General features: G+C 44.5%; 1 protein-coding gene across 1 annotated transcript in view; it reads right to left on the bottom strand.

Moving 5' to 3' along the window:
* The window catches only part of mogat2 (monoacylglycerol O-acyltransferase 2), a 54,989-nt gene that overhangs the window by 7,772 nt on the left and 22,098 nt on the right, over positions 1-25,119 (bottom strand). Inside the window, exons 3-4 of the mRNA XM_068033080.1 lie at positions 6,594-6,798; positions 311-485 (exon numbers count right to left, since the gene is read on the bottom strand). Coding sequence (XP_067889181.1) covers positions 311-485; positions 6,594-6,798 — 380 coding nt within the window. The remainder of the gene's footprint in view (positions 1-310; positions 486-6,593; positions 6,799-25,119) is intronic.

Raw genomic sequence — 25,119 nt, forward strand, 5'->3', positions numbered from 1 at the left:
AATGCAAATGTTTCTTTTTTGCCCTTTGAAATAGAGCTATAGCATCTTGTACATACATCGAAGAGGGCCTCAGGTTAATGCTGCATCTCAAAGATAACACTGCCAGCAGTGAAGAATCAGCCCAGATTTTTCTGCTCAAGCCTCTGCAGTAGGATATGAACTCACAATCTTCTGACTCACAGGTGAGTGCGCTACCCACTGAACCGCAGCTGACAGGAAACTAATGCTCCCAACCAATTAAGATGCACAACTTCACCAACTAATGAGCCCCGGTCTGGTGAAGGTGTGGCTACTGCGGTGGATCCCTTACCCAAACTGTAGAGCAAGTTTGACGAATCCTTTTCTGTTCTTCAGCAGCAGTGTAAATGCCCCTGGCCTAGCGTCAAGGGCTTCTGAAGCTCCTCCAATGGCAATGACAGCGACATTACCACCTTCTGCTCTCTTCAGTAAATACTTTGCACTCTCCTTGTCTGATGACACTAAACCTAGATGACAGAAAACACAGTGAGTTGCATAGAAGTTAAAAACTGCGGAGAAGCAGAGAGATTTCAGAAAGCATTTATATAGCGCCTTTCACAACCACAGTATAGTATAAGGACATGTAAGGGGTTAATGTTGGAGGCAGTGAGAGCAATCCCTCCCACTGTAGAGATGATGATGCAATGGGTTTTGGAAGAAGAGAGTAGCAGCATGAAGGATGCTAGCTAAGGAGGCTTGAGGAGAGTGTAATTAGTAATGTATATATTATAGAGTTATTAGTTGACCTAATCTAGACTCCTAGACTTTATCTACAAAGGCCTAGCTATGCCACTACAACAGCAACACACAACATGGTGGCACTGGTTAAAACGACCAGAAAGTATTGAAAATCACCTTACCTCATGCAGTAGTGCCAGGAGAATGGCAGATCTTGTCGGGGAACTGCTACAAGCATCAGAGCTGCTCCACAGCTGAAGAAGACGTTCAGGCTGCACCACAGAAGCGTGGTCTGTAATGAAACATCCAGGTCCAGCGATTGGGTTCTGAGTCTCAGTGTTGGGCAATGGTCCAGAACCGGGTGAGAGAATTCCAAAGGGGCCATTCCTGGCTAAGAGCACACTGGGTCAAAAAAAAAGCAGGAAGGGAGGTCGATCTCGGGCAAAAAGGCAATTCGGGAGTCAGGAGGAGACAGCAGCCATTACTCAATCAGACTGTGGAGAGAAATCGTGGGAACAGTCGGAAAATGCGGGAAAACCCCAGAAAGAACGCAAACATCTTCATTAAAGCCAGTACAATTTAAAAGAGAGGGGAATACCGCCAAAAGCCTAACAAAACATAAGAAACCGAATGGATTTGAAATTTGGAATGTCTGATAGCTTCCACGATCAGGAAGGACCTAAGCAGGCACAGACTTGGTCCTTATGGAGAAAAAGATTCCTACTGTTTAGGATTGCTGACCAACTCCATACCAAATCTGAAACAGAACAAGTAAATACCCTTTTATATTCTATGAGTTCAATCACGGATGTTGTGATTGTGCGGCAAGGGATAAATGAGGCTTCTGATAAATTTGAAGATGTCCTACAAGCCTTCAACATATATTTCAATTTACGCAGGAACAAAATACCGGAAAGAGCAAAATTTACCAAGCGATTCCAGAGAATTGTGAATCCTTAGAGACTTTTGTAAATGATCTGTACAGATTGGCAGAGGGATGTGAATATGCAGAATTAAAGGTGGAACTGATAAGGCACCGAATAGTTGTCAGCACAGTTGATGAATCTCTGTCAGATCTCTTGCATTCGAGAAGGCAATTCAGATAGTACGACAAGCGGAAGTACAAAGACAAAACAGAGCCATTCTGCAGGCTGAAGATTGGCCTTGGATTAGAAGAAATCCAATGCATGTACAGTTCTTGAAACCGAAGATGGAGAGGCAATCTGTGGAGGAAAAGACACACACATGTGAGAAGGTGCATGACCTCAGAAAACCGTGCCAGCGCTGTGGAGCCAGGAAGACCCATAGATGGAAACAGTGTCCTACTAGTAAAGCTGAGTGCTTCATCTGTAACAAGACTGGCCATTATGGAAAAATGTGCCAGAGTAAGACCTCTTTGCTTAAAGGTTTCTATGTAAATGGACATCTAATGAATTTTAAGCTGGACACAGGTGTTATTGTCACAGATCTGTCAGACCAAGAGCCATGGTTGATAAGAGATTGCATAAAACCAGTGGACACGCAGTTGCGTGGTCCAGGTGGGACCCAACTGAAAATGAAGGGTAAGCTTCAAGCGACTCTCCAATATAGAGGGAAACACATTATGGAAACCTTATACATCTTGCAAAACCAAGAATTTCTCTTGCTAAGTAGAAAAGCCTGCTTAGACCTGTATCCGATCAAGAAGACTGACAAAGACAAACAGCCATAGGTAAACGGTCGCTTCCAAGCAGACTACCCAAAAATTTTCACAAGTCTCGGAAGACTGAAGACAGAGTATAGAATCACACTTGAGGACAATGCCAGGCCAGTGTGTATCTTCACACCCAGAAAGATACCTCACCATTGATGAACCAAATTCAAGACCAGTTGGAAGCGATGACCAGACGGGGAGTCATTTTTCCGGTTACACAACCAACGGAGTGGTGTTCGGCCATGGTTCCTGTCCCAAAACAAAATGTAACTCTATGTATTTGTGTGGATTTAATGCAGCTTAACAAAGCAATGGCGTGCAAGATTCACCCAATGTCCACTGTAGATGACAGCTTAACGAAACTGTCTCAGAGCACTATCTTTACCAAACTCGACACCAATAGTAGGTTTTGGCAAGTACCCTGAGATGAGACCTCAAGATTACTAACCACATTTATAACACCTTTCGGGAGGTTTTGTTTCAATCCGTTACCGTTTGGAATAACTTCCGCATCAGAGATCTTCCAAAGATCTATGTCTAATATCTTAGAGGGGCTCAAAGGAGTTATTTATCACGTGAATGACATCTGATACATGGGCAGTCAGTAGAGGAACACAACCAAAGAGCTCGAGCAATTCTACAACGATTTCAAGACACGGAGTTAACTCTGAACAAGAAGTGCAAATTTTCCAAGACTTCAGTTTGTTTCTTGGGACACGTAGTAAGCAGTTAAGGTATAATGGCAGACCCACAGAAAACATGAGACATTACAGAATTCCCTACTCCAACTTCCGTTCAGCAACTCCAAAGATTCTGCGAATGGTGAATCAATTAGCAAAGTTTTTACATCATTTAGCGCAGGTAACAAAACCACTAAGACAACTTCTCAGAAAAAAGCAAGTGTGGTGTTGGAGTTTACACCAAGAACAAGATTCCAGAAGATTAAAGATATGCTCATATCACTGGACATCTTGGCACACCACCTACAGCGATAGCGGCAGATGCCTTCTCAACTGGGCTAGAGGCAGTCCTTTTTCAGGAGCAACCTGCTGGTTCTCGTAGGCCAATACACTATGTATCTAGAGGTTTGTCTGACAGAGAGACAAGGTATGAGGTAAGTGACAAAGAAGCACTTGCCATCACATGGACATGTGAGAAATTTCCCATTATATTGTCAGATTGAGAGTAGTCATCAAGACAGACCATAAACCTTTGGTATCTTTGTTGGATGAAAAGGAGGTCGCAAAAATGCCTCCAAGAATCCAAAGATTTCAGTTAAGATTGATGAGATATACATATGAGACAGTATATGTCCATGGAAAGGGGCAAACGTCTGCTGATGCGTTATCAAGTGCAATGGCAGACCATCTGACACAACAAAGTGTGAATTTTGTGCATGAAATATAGTCATATTCACAGTATACTGCACAAAATTGCTGTGTAAACATACAGAAATTGCAAGAAATTTGTCAAGCCCAAAAAAACGATGAATGTACACAAGGGTGGCCAGAAGAACGTCCTTTTGGGAAAACGATGTAAACTTTCTATGAATATTGAAAATACTTCACAATCATTGATAATTTGCTACTTTATAATGACAGACTAGTCATTCCTAGTTCACTGAGATCGGAGATCTTAGAATGTTTATATCAAGGCCACATGGGAATAATGAAGTGCAGAGCAAGGGCACAAACATCAGTGTGGTGGCCATGAATATCCAAAGACATTGAAAATCTGATCTAGACCTGTCAGTTCTCTGCAATACAAAGACCAGAACAGCACGAACCTCTGTTAACTACTCAATTCCCAACCAGACCTTGGCAACATCTAGGTACGGATTTATTCATGATCAATGGAAAGTCCTATATAATCATCATTGATTACTTCTCAAGGTGGATAGAAGTGCGAAGATTATATTCAACTACAACCGAAGCGTTTATAAGTCCTACAAGACATCTCTGTGACACATGGTATCCCTGACTAAGTATAGTCAGACGACGGACCACAGTTTACAAATATCTCACACAGTTCGTGACAAGAGTGGAATTTCAACATCTCACAATTTCATCGCGGTATCCACAATCAAATGGTGAAGCGAAAAGATGTATAAGAACCATAAATTCCTTATTGAAGAAGAATGAAGATCTTCCAACCTCACTTCTAATTTATCAACCTACACCGTTGATGTGCGGATTATCACCTGCAGAGATACGGATAGGCAGGAAGATAAGAATGCAACTTCCAGTTCCGCTTAAAAAATTGTTTCCAGGATTTAATGTCCAGGACTATGAGAGAGTAAGAGACCAGGAAAACTCTTATAGAAGGCAACAAACTCAAAATTGTCATTAGGTAGTACAGAACTTGAGTATTGCTGAAAATAGAGACATGTTGTCAAAGCTTTTCATCTTGCACTCATCAGGACAATCTACAAGAATACCTTACATTGTTTTCCCTTATATTGGTATTCTTGTGGATTGTCCTGATGAGTGCAAGATGAAAAGCTTTGACAACATGTCTCTATTTTCAGCAATACTCAAACTCAAATTACAATAAAAGATTTTGTGTCAGAGACCTACCGAAACTGAATGAAGGCCAAAGAGTATGGATACATGACTTAGAAAGGGAAGGTACTATAATCCACAGAGATGAAAAGTACCAGAGATCATATGTGGTGTACAGAACAGAAGGGAATCTATGTCGAAATAAAAGAAACATTATCCCTATTCCCCAGAAGCAACAGTCAATCATTTATTTGGAAGACCCGGCTAAAGTTGAACAAACTCAAAGCCAACAGAATACGACAATCCTTAATAGAAATCAAGCAAGTTAGCGATCCAGACTTACAAGGAAGACTACTGATCATCCCACTCAGACTAGAACAAGATCGGGGAGAGTCGTGAAATCTCCGAACAGACTAAATCTGTGAAGTCCGAGACTTGGGGTGGGGGGGGGGGGGGGGAGAAAGGGTAGTAGGTTAAGTCAAGAATGTATATATGTTTAAGAAAATTTGGATAGACTTGAGGGCAGATGTAGTATAAGGACATGTAAATGTTAGTCTTAGAGATAATGACAGTAACCCCTCCCACTGTAGAGATGATGATGTAATTGTCACATGGTAATGGGTTTTGGAAGAAGAGAGTAGCAGCACAAAGGATACTAGCTAAGGAGGCTGCAGGAGAATGTAAATAGTAATAATAAAGAGTTCTTAGTTGACCTAATCAAGACTCCTAGACTTTATCTACAATGCCCTAGCTGCACTACAACAACAACTACTACAATAACAACTTGCAACACTCGGGACATCCCGAAGCACTTCACAGTCAATTAGTATCTTTGAAGTGTAGTCGGTCTTGTAAGTAGGAAATGCGGCAGCCAATTTGTGCAAAGCAAGATCACATAAACTGTAATGTGATAATGACCAAAAATCTGTTTTTTAATAATGTTGATTGAGGGATAAATATTAGCCAGTACACTGAGGAGAACGCTGCAGCTCTTCTTCGAATTGTGCTGTGGGATCTTTGACATCTACCTGAGAGGGCAGACTGAGCCTTGGTTTAGCAGCTCATCTGAAAGTGCAGCGCTCCCTTAGCACTGAATTGGAGTGCCAGCCTCGGTAGAGAGCTCAAGTCTCTGGAGTGGCACAATATTCTGATACAGAGGTGAGATTGCTGCTTCCTGAACCATGGCTGACACACAATGACCTATTTTGGAGCAAATCCTATGCATCGTGAAATGGTCATAAATTTGAGCTCATCCAAAATTCTGCTACCCAGATCCTAACTCGTAACAAGACCCATTCTCCCATCACCCTCTGTGCTCGCTGACCTACATTGGCTATCAGTCCAGCAAAACCTCAATTTTAAAATTCTTATCCTTTACTTCAAATCCCTCCAGGTTCTTTCCCTCCCTATTTCTGTAAACTCCTGCACATTACTTTGCCACTGGTCGCTGTACCTTCAGCTGCCTCGGCCCTCCCTAACTTTTGCCACCTCTTTCCTCCTTTAAGCCGCTCCTTGAAACCTAACTATTCGACCAAGCTTTTGGTCACCTGGCTCAAGTAGCTCTTATGAGGCTAGGTGCCAAATTCTGTTTGTTAATTGCCCCTGTGACGCACCTTGGGATGAGTTACTACATCAATAACACTATACAAATGCAAGTTCTTGTTGTCAAAGCTGTTTGCATACATGATCTGCACATGACTTACCTGCAGTCATGATAAAGTCCCTGAAGAACGGGATCCTGAACCAGAGAGGCAGCATCAGCATGTGAGGCTTCAAACCGGGGTACTTTTCCCCAAACCCAGTCATCTCTGTGCAGAAGTTTGCAAAGGCTCCTGCAACCAGTATTCCATGAGGGTGGAAACCGAAGATATAATTCTTCTTTGGATCGAGGTCTGCAGTCTTGATGAGCTACAAGAGAAGGTCACAGTAAAAGCAAGTCATATTTCAGTTGAATAGCTGTGTGCGTCGAGGGATCTAATCCAGAATTGAATCATAGAGTGATACAGCACAGAAAGAGGCCATTCAGCCCATCATGCCCGTGCTGGCTCTTTGGTAGAGCTATCAAATTAGTCCCACTCCCCTGCTTTTACCCCAATAGCCCTACAAACTTGTCCTCATTTCAAAAGTTATTGAACTTGCTTCAACCTTCTTTGAGACAATGCATTCCAGATCATAACACGATGCATAACTTTTTCCGTCATTTCACCACTCTTTTTTTTTGCCAATTACCTTAAATCTATGTACTCTGTCTTTTTTTGTTTGTTCATGGGATGTGAGCGTCATTGGCAAGGCCTGTATTTATTGCTAATCCCTAACTGCCCTTAACAAGGTGGTGGTGAGCCACCACTGACCATTACTGACACTTCTAGCACTGGAGACAGTTTCTCCTTATTCATTCTATCAAAACCCCCCACGAGGCTGAACACGTCTATCAATTTTCCGCTAAACCTTCTCTTCTCCAAGGAGAACAATCCGAGCTTCTCCAGTCTCACCACATAACTGAAGTTACTCATCTCTGGTACCATGCTAGTACATCTCTGGATCCTCTCCAAGGCCTTAACATTCCTCCTTACAGTGTGGTGCCCTGAATTAGCCACAATACTCCAGTTGGGACCTAACCAGTATTTTATAAAGGGTCAGCATAACAAAAATTGATTTTTTTTTTGTACATTTCGGGCACTCAGGTTGGATGCAGCATGGGTTAGATCCAAGTATATGACTTACTATTGTGCCCAGTATCGAGGCAGGGAAAAACGTAAAAAGGAGAAAAGAACCAAAGGGAACATCTGTATCGGGTGGAAGGAAGGAATAACTAAATGACAGAAGGAATGATGATAGAAAGCAAAAATTGATAGATTTTTTTTTAAGGGCTGTTAAGGGTTACGGAACCCAATTGAGTAAATGGAGTTAAGATCAGCCATGATCTAACTCAGAGTAGGAACAGCCTCGAGGGGCTGAATGGTCCCCTCCTGTTCCAATTTAAAATCGCTGTATAAATGGGAGCCTTCCGTTTTTTCATTCACTACTACCTCTGGATTCTCATCCAAATAGGGAATATCCAAAAATAATTTTGATCATTCAGATCCCAGATAAATACCAAAGATTTTTTTGATGAAAAAAAACACATCCGGGAGTGATTTGACGAGTGAAGGTCGTGTCAAACAGACCATGTACATTGAGTGTGATGCCACAATTTTAAAGACAACAAATTAATCTTTAACAGATTAATTGTTCAATAAATAAACAAACATCGCTGCAGTACTGGGGGCGGGGAGCAGGGTGGTGGTGGATTGTTTAGAGATACAGCACTGAAACAGGCCCTTTGGACAACCGAGTCTGTGCCGACCATCAACCACCCATTTAAACTAATCCTACACTAAATCCATTTCCTACCACATCCCCACCTGTAGCTATATTTCCCTACCACCTACATATACTAGGGGCAATTGCTAATGGCCAATTTACCTATCAACCTGCAAGTCTTTGGCATGTGGGAGGAAACCGGAGCGCCCGGAGGAAACCCACGCAGACACAGGGAGAACTTGCAAACTCCACACAGGCAGTACCCAGAACTGAACCCGGGTCGCTGGAGCTGTGAGGCTGCGGTGCTAACCACTGCGCCACTGAGTACGGACTGATTTTGGTTTTGAGGTGCATTTTTCCTCCTCCATCTCCTCACCTCTTGTCTTGCACATGTAACAGCACCTTGCATGTATGTAATGTCTTTAGTATAATGATCATCCAAAGCCCCTCAGAGAGGTGGTATGGATGCAGATGGAGATGGGATCAGGAAAGTGAGCAAAGCTGTGGTCAAGAGACCAGGATTGGGAGGTGAGGTGGGTGGCCGGGAGTGGGGTGCACGTTGAAGGTCAGTAAGGAGGAAGCAAGGTGGGATTTATGGAGAAAGATCCAGAGTATAGGAATGCTGATGTCCGATATATCCCTCAGTGGTGAAAAAACAGTTAGGTGTCCGACAGGGGAGGCAGTGGCGTAGTGGTATTGTCACTGGACTAGTAACCCAGAGACCTGGGGTATTTCTCTGGGGACATGGCTTCAAATCCCACCACAACAGAAGGTGGAATTTGAATTCAATTAATAAATCTGGAATTAAAAAGCTCGTCTAATGATGGCCATGAAACCATTGTCAATTGTTGTAAAAACCCATCTGGTTCACTAATGTCCTTTAGGGAAGGAAATCTGCTGTCCTTACCTGGTCTGGCCTACATGTGACTCCAGACCCACAGCAATGTGGTTACATGCCCTCTGAAATGGCCTAGCAAGCCACTCAGTTGTATCTAACCGCTACAAAGTCAATAAAAAGGAATGAAACTGGACGGACCACCTGGCATCGACTTAGGCACCGGAAACGACAACGGCACACCCAGCCCGGTCGACCCTGCAAAGTTCTCCTTACTAACATCTGGGGGCTTGTGCCAAAGTTGGGACAGCTGTCCCACAGACTAGTCAAGCAACAGCCTGACATAGTCATACTCACGGAATCATACCTGACAGACAATGTCCCAGACACTGCCATCACCATCCCCGGGTATGTCCAGTCCCACCGGCAGGATAGACCCAGCAGAGGTGGCAGCACAGTGGTATACAGTAGGAGGGAGATGCCCTGGGACTCATCAACATCGACTCTGGACCCCATGAAGTCTCATGGCATCAGGTCAAACATGGACAAGGAAACCTCCTGCTGATTACCACCTACTGCACTCCCTCAGCTGATGAGCCAGTACTCCTCCATGTTGAGCAGCACTTGGAGGAAGAACTGAGGGTGGCAAGGGCACAGAATGTACTCTGAGTGGGGGACTTCAATGTCCATCACCAAGAGTGGCTCGGTAGCACCACTACTGACCGAGCTGGCCGAGTCCTAAAGGACATATCTGATGGAATGGGTATGCGGCAGGTGGTGAGGGAACCAACAAGAGGGAAAAACACACTTGACCTCGTCCTCACCAATCTGCCTGCCGCAGATGCATCTGTCCATGACAGTATTAGTAGGAGTGACCACTGCACAGTCGTTGTGGAGATGAAGTCCCGCCTTCACACTGAGGATACCCTCCTTTGTGTTGTGTGGCACTACCACCGTGCTAAATGGGATAGATTTCGAACAGATCTAGCAATGCAAAACTGGGCATCCATGAGGCACTGTGGGCCATCAGCAGCAGCAGAATTGTACTCAACCACAATCTGTAACCTCATGGCCCAGCATATCCCCCTCTCTACCATTACCATCAAGCCAGGAGACCAACCCTGGTTCAAATAAGAGTGCAGGAGGGCATGCCAGGAGCAACACCAGGCATACCTCAAAATGAGGTGTCAACCTGGTGAAGCTACAGCACAGGACTATCTGCGTGCCAAACTGCGTAAGCAGCATGCAATAGACAGAGCTAAGCGATCCCATAACCAACGGATCAGACCTAAGCTCTGCAGTTCTGCCACATCCAGTCGTGAATGGTGGTGGACAATTAAACAACTAACTGGAGGAGGTGGCTCCACAAATATCCCCATCCTCAATGATGGGGGAGCCCAGCACATCAGTACGAAAGATAAGGCAGAAGCATTTGCAACAATCTTCAGCCAGAAGTGCCAAGTTAATGATCCCTCTCGGCCTCCTCCTGAAGTCCCCAGCATCACAGATGCCAGACTTCAGCCAATTCGATTCATTCCGCATGACATCAAGAAACAACTGAAGGCACTGGATACTGCAAAGGCTATGGGCCCTGACAATATTCCGGCAATAGTACTGAAGATCTGTGCTCCAGAACTTGCCATGCCCCTAGCCAAGCTGTTCCAGTACAGCTACAACACTGGCATCTACCCTGCAATGTGGAAAATTGCCCAGGTATGTCCTGTATACAAAAAGCAGGACAAGGCCAACCCGGCCAATTACCGCCCCACCAGCCTACTCTCAATCATCAGTAAAGTGATGGAAGGTGTCATCAACAGTGCCATAAAGTGGCACATGCTGAGCAATAACCTGCTCAGTGATGCTCAGTTTGGGTTCCGCCAGGGCCACTCAGCTCCTGACCTCATTACAGCTTTGGTTCAAAACTGAACTCAAGATGTGAGGTGAGAGTGACTGCCCTTGACATCAAGGCAGCATTTGACCAAGTATGGCATCAAGGAGCCCTAGCAAACCTGAGGTCAATGGGAATCAGGGGGAAAACCCTCCACTGGTTGGAGTCATACCTAGCGCAAATGAAGATGGTTGTGGTTGTTGGAGGTCAATCATCTGAGCTCCAGGACATCACTGCAGAGTTCCTCAGGGTAGTGTCCTAGGCCCAACCATCTTCAGCTGCTTCATCAATGACCTTCCTTCAATCATAAGGTCAGAAGTGGGGATGTTCGCTGATGATTGCACAATGTTCAGCACAATTCGTGACTCCTCAGATACTGAAGCAGTCAATGTAGAAATGCAGCAAGACCTGGACAATATCCAGGCTTGGGCTGATAAGTGGCAAGTAATATTCGCGCCACACAAGTGCCAGGCAATGACCATCTCCAACAATAGAGAATCTAACCATCTCCCCTTGACATTCAATGGCATTACCATCGCTGAATCCCCCACTATCAACATCCTAGGGGCTACCATTGACCAGAAACTGAATTGGAGTAGCCATATAAAAACCATGGCTACAAGAGCAGGTCAGAGGCTAGAAATCCTGAGGTGAGTAACTCAGCTCCGGACTCCCCAAAGCCTGTCCACTATCTACAAAGAACAAGTCAGGAGTGTGATGGAATACTCTCCACTTTCCTGGATGGGTTCAGCTCCAACAACATTCAAGAAGCTCGACACCATCCAGAACAAAGCAGCCCGCTTGATTGTCACCCCATCCACAAACATTCACTCCCTCCACCACTGATGCACAGTGGCAGCAGTGTGTACCATCTATAAGATGCACTGCAGCAATGCACCAAGGCTCCTTAAACTGCACCTATCAAACCCGTGACCTCTACCAACTAGAAGGACAAGGGCAGAAAATACATGGGAACACCACCACCTGCAAGTTCCCCTCCAAGTCACACACCATCCTGACTTGGAACTATATCGCCGTTCCTTTACTGTCGCTGGGTCAAAATCCTGGAACTCCCTTCCTAACAGCACTGTGGGTGTACATACCCCACATGGACTGCAGCGGTTCAAGAAGGCAGCTCACCACCACCTTCTCCAGGGCAATTAGGAATGGGCAATAAATGCTGGCCTGGCCAACAACACCCACATCCCAGGATTGAATAAAAAAAAATCTGTGCTTTGAACTTTCTCCTTTAAACCCCTCTCTGGAAGGTGCAGTCTGGGATATGGGGTTGGGAAAGGTTGTAGGGCCGTTCATTTTTAGGATCTGGGCACTGCTGGCAACTCTGCCATTTATTATCTAGCTCCTGTTAACCTCCAAAAATCATGGCGAGACTTTTTCCTTCCAATGCTGCAGTCCATGTGGTGATTCTTGGTGGTGGTTTAACATTACTGAGTTGTTTAGTCGGCCACTTCAGAGGGCAGATAAAAGGAAGGTTGGGTTGCAAATTTGGTTGGAGGGATTTACAACTGATCTTGATGTATTGGGCAGTGGATAGCCTGTGAATATTGACAAGGAGAGGGTTGATGGCAAGATGAATTCAGAGATGGATAGGATGCAGGTGGCAGTGTGTTGGATGAGTTGGGATTGAGGTCCTTGAGAGGGTGCAGAGGAGATTTACCAGAATGGTTCCAGGGATGAGGGATTTTTGATCCACTGTTAGGTTGCAGAAGCTGGGGTTGTTACCTGGAGCAAAGGAGATTGAGGGGAGATTTGATGGAGGTTGTTATGACCAAGTCGGGAGGAGTGCACTGTCTTTCTCTAGTCACACTTGTCCACAGGTCACACCATATATTTAAATGTTTACCCAGTTCCCAATATGGTCAATCATATACTCTATTCTTTATCCCTGAAATCTGGCCTGCCTTCATTCCCACCCTCGCAGGCACTAATTTGCTGCCTTACCAATTAAGGAGTTGGCCCCGTGAAAACTGTGAGTCAGTTCTGCTTCTGGGGTCAGGACCTGTAAACAGTCCCGACTTTTGTTTATTGCCCCAAACATGAAAATTCAGCCCAATGACTCTGATGAAAAGTGAAGCTCTATGGGCTACCAAGGAGCCCATTGGATAACTGAAGCTTGAAGGTAATAATAAGTACAAGTTTGTACCTTCTATAAATAACTATCATTCATTTCCAGGCAGTGTGCTGCTCCACCACAACTAATTCTGATAGACCCCAAAGAGAACATTCACACACTCGCATCTTTCAACACTATGTGCCAGTTAGTGAAAGCTGATATATCTTTCTCTTCCATACCCAGTTCCATCAGTTGCCATCTCTGCAGCACAGACAAAGGATTGAACATCACCACCTGCAAGTTCCCCTCCAAGTCACACACCATTGGGATGTGAAAATATATCGGCCATTCCTTCACTGTCGCTGAGTCAAACATCCTGGGACTGCCTCCCTAACAGCACTGTGGGTGTACCTACACAACACAATCTTCAGCGGTTCAAGAAGGCAGCTCACCACCACCTTCTCAAGGGCAATTAGGGATGGGCAATAAATGCTGGCTTTGTTAGTGATGCCCATATCCCATGAATAAGTGAGAAAGAAACTGGTCTTTATGACTCTGTTAACAGCTAAAGCCTTGACAACCTGTGCACATTAAAGAATTAGAATATTGAACTTTATCTCAGGGGGGCTGGAACAGAGAGGGGAGAATGTTATGTGACAGTTCTCTGGTTAGAGCCTACCAGCAGTACAGTGTTCAGTTCTGGGCACTGCATCTCAGGAAGGATATATTAGCCTTGGAGGAGGTGCAGCACAGATTCACCAGAATGATACCAGATCTGAAAGGGTTAAACTGTGTTGCATAGACTTGACTTTTATTCCCTTGAGCATAGAAGGTTAAGAGGTGGATTAATTGAAGTGTTTAAGATGATTAAAGGATTTGATTGGGTAGATGGAGAGAAACTATTTCCTCTGGTGAAGGAGTCCAAAACAAGGGGGCAGAACCTGAAAATTTAGAACGAGGTTGTTCAGGGGTGATGTCAAGAGGCATTTCTTCACACAAAGGGTAGTGGAAATTTGGAACTCTCTTCTTCCAAAAAGCTGTTGACACTGGGGGTCAATTGGAGCTTTTAAGACTGAGATTGATAGATTTTTATTAGGTAAGGGTAACAGAACCAAGGTGGGTGGGTTTTTTATTTATTTAGAGATACAGCACTGAAACAAGCCCTTTGGCCCACCAAGTTTGTGCTGACCAACAAGCACCCATCTATACTAACCCTGCAGTCCCATAATCCCTACCACCTACCTACACTAGGGACAATTTACAATGGCCAATTTACCTATCAACCTGCAAGTCTTTGGCTGTGGGAGGAAACCAGAGCACCTGGAGAAAACCCACACAGACACAGGGAGAACTTGCAAACTCCACACAGGCAGTACCCAGAATCGAACCTGGGTCCCTGGAGCTGTGAGGCTGCGGTGCTAACCACTGCGCCACTGTGCTGCCCATACGTGCTTGTGTAAAGATACAGATCAGCCATGATCTAATTGAAAAGTGGAACAAGCTCAAGGGGTTGAATGGACTCCTTCTGTTCCATTGTTCCTAAAGAGTTAATTCTCCAGGATCTTCTTGCAAAGTTACAATGGATGGTCTGGAGGAATCTGGCTGAAATCTAATCCCATTATCTTTTCTCTGTAGCTTTTGCTTCTCCCAGGTCATAATGTGAATTGCTCTGAAATATAAACTATTCACCTCCAAACACTGTATTTGGATCCTGACTTGCAGTAACCCACCATACCAGCTGATCATTGTTTACTGGCAGCCAGTCACAATTTCCAGAATAACTCAAGACTTTTGGCTTGGAGCACGGGGGTGGAACAGGGCACACTGTCCATTCACTAGTCGGAGGGGAGTTTCTATCCAGGCCAGTCTCTAACCAAAATAAAAATTCTTTCTCTGATAGGTTTAGATGAAGAAGAATGGGAGGAGGCTCATATGGAGCATAAACAATGGTTGGGCTGAATGGCCTGTTTCTGTACTATACATATTCTGTAACTTCAAGTAAAATGATGTTGGGAGTGTCTCATTGATGTAAGTGTGCCGCGTAATATTTATATAATTATATTAGCACCTTCTGGGATATTAAAGCATAGTGGTTATGGTACTTATAGGGTACAATAGCGTTATGACTATGTTACTGAATTAACATTCTTCTATGAGCGTGTGGCTGTTCAGTTTTCAGTCCATTAACACCCTCTCTGTACTAATGCTTTGTCTTTCAGCGCACCATTAACATATTGTTTGCCTTTGCTCCTTGACCTTTTGGTCAGCCAGTCTGTGACCTTGTCCTGTCAACACCTTTTCTGTTATCTCTTGCCCCACCCCCGTTTTACTTGCTTAAAATATTTTACATTTCTAATATTTATTAGTTCTGAAGAAGGGTCATTGACCTGAAACGTCAACTCTGCTTCTCCCTCCACAGATGCTGCCAGACCTGCTGAGTATTTCCAACGTTTCTTGTTTTTATTTCAGATTTCCAGCATCCGCAGTATTTTGCTTATATAACATTCTATGAGACTGAACTCTGTCTCACATGGGTTCAGATCCCACCAAGGCAATTCAAGACTTTCTTTTCTGGGGGTGTAGTGGTTATGTTACTAGACTAGTAACCCAGAGGCCCAGACTAATAATCCGGTAAAACATAAGTTCAGGTCCCACTCTGGCAGTTTAAGAATTTGAACTCACTTTTTAAAACATGGAACAAAAAGCTGGCATCAGTAAAAGTGACCATGAATCTGTTGGATTGTTATAAAAACCCAACTCGTTCACTAATGTCCCTTTAGGGAAGAAAACCTGCTGTCCTTACCCGGTCTGGTGTTATATGTGACTCCAGTCCCACACTAAAGTGGTTGACTCATAACTGCCTTCTGAAGTGGCCTACCAAGCTACTCAAATGCGTCACTACCTTCTCGGGTCGATAACTGCCAAATTTGGCCCAGACTGTGTAAGGACGGAAGATTTCCTTCCCTAAAGGACATCAGTGAACCAAATGGGTTTTTACAACAATCCGACAGATTCATGGTCACCGTCACTGAGGCTAGCTTTTTATTTCCAGACTTTTTAAGAACTGAACTCAAATTCTGAAAATGCCATTGTAGGATTTTGCAAAAGTATTACAGTATAGAAACGGGCCATTCAGCCCAATAGGTCCAGGCTGTGTTTATGTGCCACCTGAGCCTCCTTCCAACCCTTTTCATCCAGCTGCATCAAGATATCCTTCAATTCCTTTCTCCCTCATTTGCTTTTCTAGCTTCCCTTTGAGGGTATCTATAATATTCGCTTCAACTAATCTCTATGGTAGCAAGTTCCACATTCTCACTACGCTCTGGGTAAAGAAGTTTCTCCTAAATTCCCTATTGGAATTATTAGTGACTCTCTTTGGCCTCCTCATCTCGAGAGACAATAGGTAAGCGCCTGGAGGTGGTCAGTGGTGTGTGGAGCAGCGCCTGGAGTGGCTATAAAGGCCAATTCTAGAGTGACAGGCTCTTCCACAGGTGCTGCAGAAAAATTTGTTTGTCGGGGCTGTTACACAGTTGGCTCTCCCCTTGCGCCTCTGTCGTTTTTCCTGCCAACTACTAAGTCTCTTCAACTCGCCACACTTTAGCCCCGCCTTTATGGCTGCCCGCCAGCTCTGGCGAACGCTGGCAACTGACTCCCACGACTTGTGATCAATGTCACAGGATTTCATGTCGCGTTTGCAGACGTCATTAAAGCGGAGACATGGACGGCTGGTGGGTCTGATACCAGTGGCAAGCTTGCTGTACAATGTGTCTTTGGGGATCCTGCCATCTTCCATGCGGCTCACATGGCCAAGCCATCTCAGGCGCCGCTGACTCAGTAGTGTGTATAAGCTGGGGATGTTGGCCGCCTCGAGGACTTCTGTGTTGGAGAAACGGTCCTGCCACCTGATGCCAAGTATTCTCCGGAGGCAGCGAAGATGGAATGAATTGAGACATCGCGCTTGGCTGACATACGTTGTCCAGGTCTCGCTGCCATAGAGCAAGGTACTGAGGACACAGGCCTGATACACTCGGACTTTTGTGTTCCTTGTCAGTGCGCCATTTTCCTACACTCTCTTGGCCAGTCTGGACATAGCAGTGGAAGCCTTTCCCATGCGCTTGTTGATTTCTGCATCTAGAGACAGGTTACTGGTGATAGTTGAGCCTAGGTAGGTGAACTCTTGAACCACTTCCAGAGCGTGGTCGCCAATATTGATGGATGGAGCATTTCTGACGTCCTGCCCCATGATGTTCGTTTTCTTGAGGCTGGTGGTTAGGCCAAATTCATTGCAGGCAGCCGCAAACCTGTCGATGAGACTCTGCAGGCACTCTTCAGTGTGAGATGTTAAAGCAGCATCATCGGCAAAGAGGAGTTCCCTGATGAGGACTTTCCGTATTTGGACTTCGCTCTTAGATGGGCAAGGTTGAACAACCTGCCCTCTGATCTTGTGTGGAGGAAAATTCCTTCTTCAGAGGACTTGAACGCATGTGAAAGCAGCAGGGAGAAGAAAATCCCAAAAAGTGTGGGTGCGAGAACACAGCCCTGTTTCACGCCACTCAGGATAGGAAAGGGCTCTGATGAGGAGCCACCATGTTGAATTGTGCCTTTAATATTGTCATGGAATGAGGTGATGATACTTAGTAGCTTTGGTGGGCATCCAATCTTTTCTAGTAGTCTGAAGAGACCATGTCTGCTGACGAAGTCAAAGGCTTTGGTGAGATCAATGAAAGCAATGTAGAGGGGTATCTGTTGTTCACGGCATTTCTCCTGTATCTGACGAAGGGAGAACAGCATGTCAACGGTCGATCTCTCTGCACGAAAGCCACACTGTGCCTCAGGGTAGACGCGCTCGGCCAGCTTCTGGAGCCTGATCAGAGCGACTCGAGCAAAGACTTTCCCCACTATGCTGAGCAGGGAGATTCCACGGTAGTTGTTGCAGTCACTGCGGTCACCTTTGTTTTTATAGAGGGTGATGATATTGGCATTGCGCATGTCCTGAGGTACTGCTCCCTCGTCCCAGCACAGGCATAGCAGTTCATGTAGTGCTGAGAGTATAGCAGGCTTGGCACTCTTGATTATTTCAGGGGTAATGCTGTCCTTCCCAGGGGCTTTTCCGCTGGCTAGAGAATCAATGGCATCAATGAGTTCCAATTTGGTTGGCTGTACGTCCAGCTCATCCATGACTGGTAGAGGCTGGGCTGCATTGAGGGCAGTCTCAGTGACAACATTCTCCCTGGAGTACAGTTCTAGGTAGTGCTCAACCCAGCGGTCCATTTGCTTGCATTGGTCAGTGATTATGTCCCCTGATTTAGATTTGAGGGGGGTGATCTTCTTGATGGTTGGCCCAAGAGCTCTCTTAATGCCATCATACATTCCTCTGATGTTTCCGGTGTCTGAGGCCAGCTGAATATGACTGCATAGGTGTTGCCAGTAGTCGTTTGCGCAGCGCCTGGCTGTTCTTTGTGCAGTGCTTCTGGCTGCTTTAAGTGCTGTGGATGTTAAATCGCTGGGGGCTTTCTTGTAGTTCAACAGTGCAATGCGCTTAGCAGCTATGACAGGTTCCAGCTCTTCAATATGAGATTGAAACCAGTCTGCATTTCTCTTCGCACTTTTGCTGTAGGTGGTCAAAGCTGACTCAAAAATGGCGTCTCTGATGTGGGCCCACTTGGTCTCAGCATCCCCTGTGGGATTGTTTAGAAGGGCTGTTATAAGTGAATTTAGAAATTTTTCTAACAGCTGTGGGTGAGAAATTCTGCTCGTGTTGATGCGCGGGTGGCCCTTCTGCTTGGAATGATGCAACTTCTTTGGTCTGAGTCTAACCTTGCTGCACACCAGGGAGTGGTCGGTGTCGCAGTCTGTGGAAGCTGCGTGTGATTTGAACACTGTTTAAAGCGGTTCGCCTTGTGACAATGAGGTCTAGCTGGTGCCAACGACGCAATCTTGGGTGCCTCCATGAAACCTGGTGACAGGGTTTAGTGCGAAAGAACGAGTTGGTGATGCAGAGGTTATGATAGGTACACAACACAAGCAGTCTCTGCCCGTTCTCATTCATCCTTCCAACGCCATAGCGCCCAAAGCAGGAGGGCCATGAGTCATGGTCGGCCCCAACCCTGGCATTAAAGTCCCCCAGCAGGAACAGGTGTTCGCTGTTGGGGATGCTGCTAATGATGTTATGGAGTTCCTCGCAGAACTGATCTTTAGCTTCAGGTGGGGAGCAGAGTGTTGGAGCATAGATGCTGAGTAGTTTACATTTATTGCTCTTAGTTCTGGTCTCACCTGCAAGTGTAAACATCTTCTCTACGTCTACCCTATCAAACCCTTTCATAATCTTGAAAACCTCTAACCGGTGACCCCCTCAGACTTCTCTTTTCTAAAGAAAAGAGTCCCTGCTTGTTCAATCTTTCCAGATAGATACATACTCTCAGTTCTGGTATTATTCTAATAAATCTGTTTTGCACCATCTCCAGTACCTCTAAATCCGTTTTAGAACAGGAGAGCTGAACTAGTCACAGTTCTCCAAGTGTGGCCGAGCCAAGGTTCTATGCAAGCTTAACATAAATTCTCTCATGTTTGAACTCAAGTTCAGGCTGCTGGATTTCTAGTCCATAACATAACCATTAGATTACCATACCCACAATTTCTGCCTCTGCTGGTATGGCTCAGTACGACACTCGACCACATGTTTACCCATTGTACCATTGGGATACATTCATTTAGATCGACTCCAAAAATAAGTAAGCTTGGAAACTCAAAAACCGAAATCTGAGTTCATGATTGTCTCTTGTCCTTTACTGTGACTGGCTCTCAACCCAGCGTTCAACAATGTGCATCAATCCCACTGTGTCAGGAACAGTATCACTCCGAAACATTCTTCACAGAATCACAGAATTGATACAGTGCAGAAGGAGGCCATTCGGCCCATCATGTCTGCACCCGCTCTCCGAATGAGCAATTCACCTAATGCCATTCCCCCACCTTCTCCCTGTAACCCTGCACGTTCTTTCTTTTCATATAACTGTCTAATTTCCTTTTGAATGTCTCGATTGAACCTGCCTCCACCACACTCTCAGGCAGTGCATTCCAGATCCTAACCACCCGCTGCGTGAAGAAGTGTTTCCTCGTGTCGCTTTTGCTTCCTTTGCCAATCACTTTAAATCTGTGCCCTCTTGTTCCCGATCCTTTCACGAGTGGGAACAGTTTCTCCCTATCCACTCTGTCCAGACCCCTCATGATTTTGAATACCTCTATCAAATCTCCTCTCAGCATTCTCTTCTCCAAGGAAAACAGTCCCAACTTCTCCTAAATGTCTTCATACCTGAAGTTCCTCATCCCTGGAACCATTCTCATGAATCTTTTCTGCACTCTCCAATCTTTCCTAAAGTGCGGGGCCCAGAATTGGATGCAATACTTCAGCTGAGGCTGAACTAGTGTCTTATAAAAGTTCTACATAATTTCCTTGCTCTTGTACTCTATGCCTCTATCAATAAAGCCCAGGATACTGTATGCTTTATTAACTGTTCTCTCTCAACCTGTCCTGCCACCTTCAATGACTTATTCACATATACCCTTCCAGGTCCCTCTGCTCTTGCACCCCCTTTAGAATTGTACCCTTTATGCTATATTGTCTCTCCATGTTCTTCCTACCAAAATGAATGACTTCACATTTCTCCACATTGAACTTCATCTGTCACTTGTTCCAAACTTGTCTATGTCCTTTTGAAGTTCTGTACTATCCTGCTCACAGTTCACAATTGTTCCAAGTTTTATATCATCTGCAAATTTTGAAATTGTGCTCTGTACACCAAGGTCTGGGTCATTAATATATATCAGGAACAGCAAGCATCCCGACACTGATCCCTGGGGAACTCTACTACAAACCTTCCTCCAGCCCGGAGAACATCCATTAATCATTACTCTCTGTTTCCTGTCACTCAGCCAATTTCGTATCCATGTTGCTACTGTCCCATTTATTCCATGAACTATAATTTTGCTCACAAGTCTGTTGTGTGGCACTGTAGCAAATGCCTTTTGGATGTTCTTGTTTGATTAAGTGAGAATTTTGGTGGAAAATTACCCCTGCACACTAAATGACTGTTAACCCTTTACAGTACAAATACCAATCTCTTCAGAACCAGGTGAGTACATTGGCGAAAGGAGGGGAGAGAGTGTCTTCAGTATAAGTCCATTCTACTCTTTATCAGGAGAGTAGAGTGCCTGTCCCTTTTTCATCCATTCTTTCCTTCCATCCTCCCTCCTTCCCTCCCTTTCTTCCCTCTGTTTCTTTTCCTTCCTTCTTTTCATTTATCATTCTTGTTTCTTTTCTTCTAATTCCTTCCTTTTCATATTTATTCCTTTTCTTTTGTTCGCTTGACGTAAGTGGAGATGTGAGAGTTGGCAGTAGTATTGAGCTGGCTATTAAAATCAATCACTGAAGGATTAAGCGTGCTGACCTCTGTGCACAATTCTCCACTCTGCGCTCCCGCAAAGTGAAGCTTGGCACTGGAAATTCCAGGATTATCTCATTTACAGAACTATTCCAACACTCTCTTGGGTGACCTCCTGTCTTCCACCTTCCATAAACTTGAGCTCATTCAAGACTCTGCTGCCCGCATCCTAACTCGCACCAGCTCCTATTCCCGTCCCAACTGTGCTTCGATTTTAAAATTCTCATTCTTAAGTTCATATCATTCAATGTCCTTGCCACTCCCTATTTCTGTGACTTCCTCCAGCCCTACAACCCTCCAAAAACTGCATTCCTCCAACTTGATACGGATCAGCCATGATCTCATTGAATGGGGGAGCAGGCGGAAGGGCTGAATGGCCTACTGCTATTCCAATAACTCCTAACTCCGGCTTCTCATGTATCACCCACTTTCTTTGGCCCACCATGGATGGTCCAGGTCCTAAGCTCTGAAATTCCCTCCCCGAACCTATTCGCCTCTTCAACTCTCTTTCCTCCTTTAAGACACTCTTTAAAACCTTCCTCTTTGACCAAGCATTTGGTCATCTGTCCTAACATTTCCTTCTTTGGCTCTGTGTCAAATTTTGTCTGATTACGTAAGAACATAAGAAATAGGTGCAGGAGTAGTCTGCACAGTCCCTCAAGCCTGCTCTAACAGTCAATAAGATCATGGCTGAACTATATCAACTTCACTTTTCCACCCTATCGCCACATCCCTTGATTCTCTTACTGCCCAAAAAATCTGTCGATCTGAATCTTGAACATATTCAGTGACTGAGCATCCACAGCCCTCGAGGGCAGAGAATTCCAAAGATTCATAGCCATCTGAATGAAGACATTTCTCCTCATCTCAATCCTAAATGGCAGGCTCCTTATCCTGAGATTATAGTCCCTAGTTCCAGACTGTCCAGTCAGTGGAAACAGCCTCTCAGAATCTACCTTGTTAAGCCCTCAAAGAATTTTTTTTTGAGAATTGCTGAAAATAGAGACATGTTGTCAAAGCTTTTCATCTTGCACTCATCAGGACAATCTGCAAGAATAACAATGGAAGGGAAAGCAACAATTTATACTGCATGAGAAGAGAGTGTTGATTGGTTGGCAAGTGAACTCTGATTGATAGAGGCATTTCCTTGGAGAATGCACCAGTTTACGGTGACTGACAGTTAACTACCAAGCTTTATCAGAAATTTAAACCAAGCAGCTTTGACTCTGATTGGTCAAAATAGGCTCAATGTGTGTACTTACACTTTCTGTCTGCAAAGAACAGGTCCCTGTGTATTAATATATGTAGCTTCCAGTATGCACAAATGCGCCACACTGTGAGCCCTACTGACAATCTTAAATTGGTTGTCAGCGTAATTCTTAGCACACTGCGGATTATTTAACAAATGTTGTCCAATCGCGGAATCACGTCTAATGTTGGACACTGTGTTTTGAGTTTTGCAAGCACGGGCTGGTTGGGTACTGTTCTTTCTCCATCGCAACGCCCCCACCAATCAGAGTTCACTTGCCAACCAATCAGCACTCCCTTCACACGCAGTATAAGTTGTTCTTTTCCTGATGAGTGCCAGACGAAAAGCTTTGACAACATGTCTCTATTTTCAGCAATTTTCAAGTTCTGTACTATCAAACGACAATTTTTAAAAATTCATTCATGGGATGTGGGCATCGCTGGCTAGGACAGCATTTATTGCCCATCCCTAATTGCCCTTGAGAAGGTGGTGGTGAGCTGTCTTCTTGAACCTCTGCAGCCCCTTGGGTGTAGGTACACCCACAGTGCTGTTAGGAAGGGATTTCCAGGATTTTAGAGTCATAGAATCATAGCACAGAAACAGGCCCTTCGGCCCATTTTGACTCAGTGATAGTGAAGGAACAGTGATTTTGTTCCAAGTCAGGATGGTGTGTGGCTTGGAGGGGAACTTGCAGGTAGTGGTGTTGCCATGCATCTGCTACCCTTGTCCTTCTAGGTGGTAGAGTTCATGGATTTGAAAGATGCTGTTGAAAGAGCCTTGGTGAGTTGCTGCAGTGCATCTTGTAGATGTACATTTTATACCTTTCAATGAGATCATTTCTTATTCTTCTAAACTACAGAGAATATAGGCTGATTTAACTCAATCTCTCCTCAAAGGACAGCCCTCTCTTCCCATATGCCACTGTGAAGTGCCTTGAAATGTTTTACTATGGTAAAGGCACTATATGGGTGGTTGATGGTCGGCACAGACTCGGTGGGCCGAAGGGCCTGTTTCAGTGCTGTATCTCTAAAACTAAAAAACTAAAAACTAATATGAATGCACATTGTTGAGGACAACACACCATGAAAATTAAACATTTTAACATTTATGAAGAAAAAATGACAGATTTGTTTATTTTCCAGTAAAAAAATAGGGCAAATTTCTAATCAGATATGCTTGGAAATTCAAATGAGTGCATTGCAAACAAACTTCACAATCATCCTATTCATGGAGCATTTTGTGGGGAACAAATCTCCCCCCAGATTGACTGCCAAGCTCCTAAACTTCATCCCGTGGAATAAAAACAGAGCAATGGCTGTACTGTGAATCCAAACCCAGCATTCTTCAGAGCAACCCATCAGAATGTGGTACACATGACCTTGAATGTGAGTAATTCAGATATGTAATTTGAAAGCTTCTATTGAGTGCCAGCTTTATTAATCTTTGCCTTCCCCATTAGACTGAATCTTCAATGAGCACTGTCAGGAGTCGGTTGCTGTGTCCTAATCATCATCATCATCAGCAATCCCCTGTGTCGAGGATGACTCTTCCTTGCGGATGGCTGGGTGGAAGTGAGATTTCAGTGTTGGCTGTGGGTTCGCAGATGGTTTATGAAGCCTATCTTAGCCTTGCAGGCTCTTTGACAGTGAGATTATCATGGCCTCCGCACTTTGAATGTCTGTGTCTTGGAGGATACTCATGTTTGTTCTTTTGTCCTCCTACTTGATTCGTAAGATCCTTCTAATACAGCGTTGATGATGTTGTTCTGGGGCCTTAATATGACATCTGTAAGTTGTTCAAGCTTCAGCACCATAGAGAAGCGTGGGGAGAGCCACAGCCCAATAGAGTTTGAGTTTATTGTCGGGTCTGATATCATGATTCTCGAAAACTCGAGTATGTCATTTACGATGGGCTGAGCTTACACATTGGATTTGGTGGTGCACCTCTTCATCAACGAGAGCTTTTTGGGATTGATAGGTTCCAAGATATGGGAAGTGAGGGATATTTTCCAACACTTCACCATGAATGTCAATTGAAGGCATTGGATATGATACATTTGGTGTGGTTTGGTGTGGGTAAAAGTATAAAAGTAAAAGTATTACTGTAAAGTGAGTCCTGAGGTTGTGAAAAGTTATATTAATTCCATATAAATTAAATATAGAACTGAAAAATAAAAAGGTTTTATTCAACTTGTAGAGAACCTGAGTTAGACAATAGAGTCATAGAGAGATACAACGCCGAAACAGGTCCTTCAGCCCACCAAGTCCGCACTGACATCAACCACCCATTTATACTAATCCTATCTTAATCCCATTTTTTCCCTCTCACATCCCCACCTTCCCTCAATTCTCCTACCACCTACCTACACTCAGGGCATTTTTTTTTTACAATGGACAATTTACCTATCAACCCACAAGTCTTTGGCATGTGGGAGGAAAC

The sequence above is a fragment of the Heterodontus francisci genome, chromosome 6, assembly GCF_036365525.1.
Source record: "Heterodontus francisci isolate sHetFra1 chromosome 6, sHetFra1.hap1, whole genome shotgun sequence".
Lineage (NCBI taxonomy): Eukaryota > Metazoa > Chordata > Chondrichthyes > Heterodontiformes > Heterodontidae > Heterodontus > Heterodontus francisci.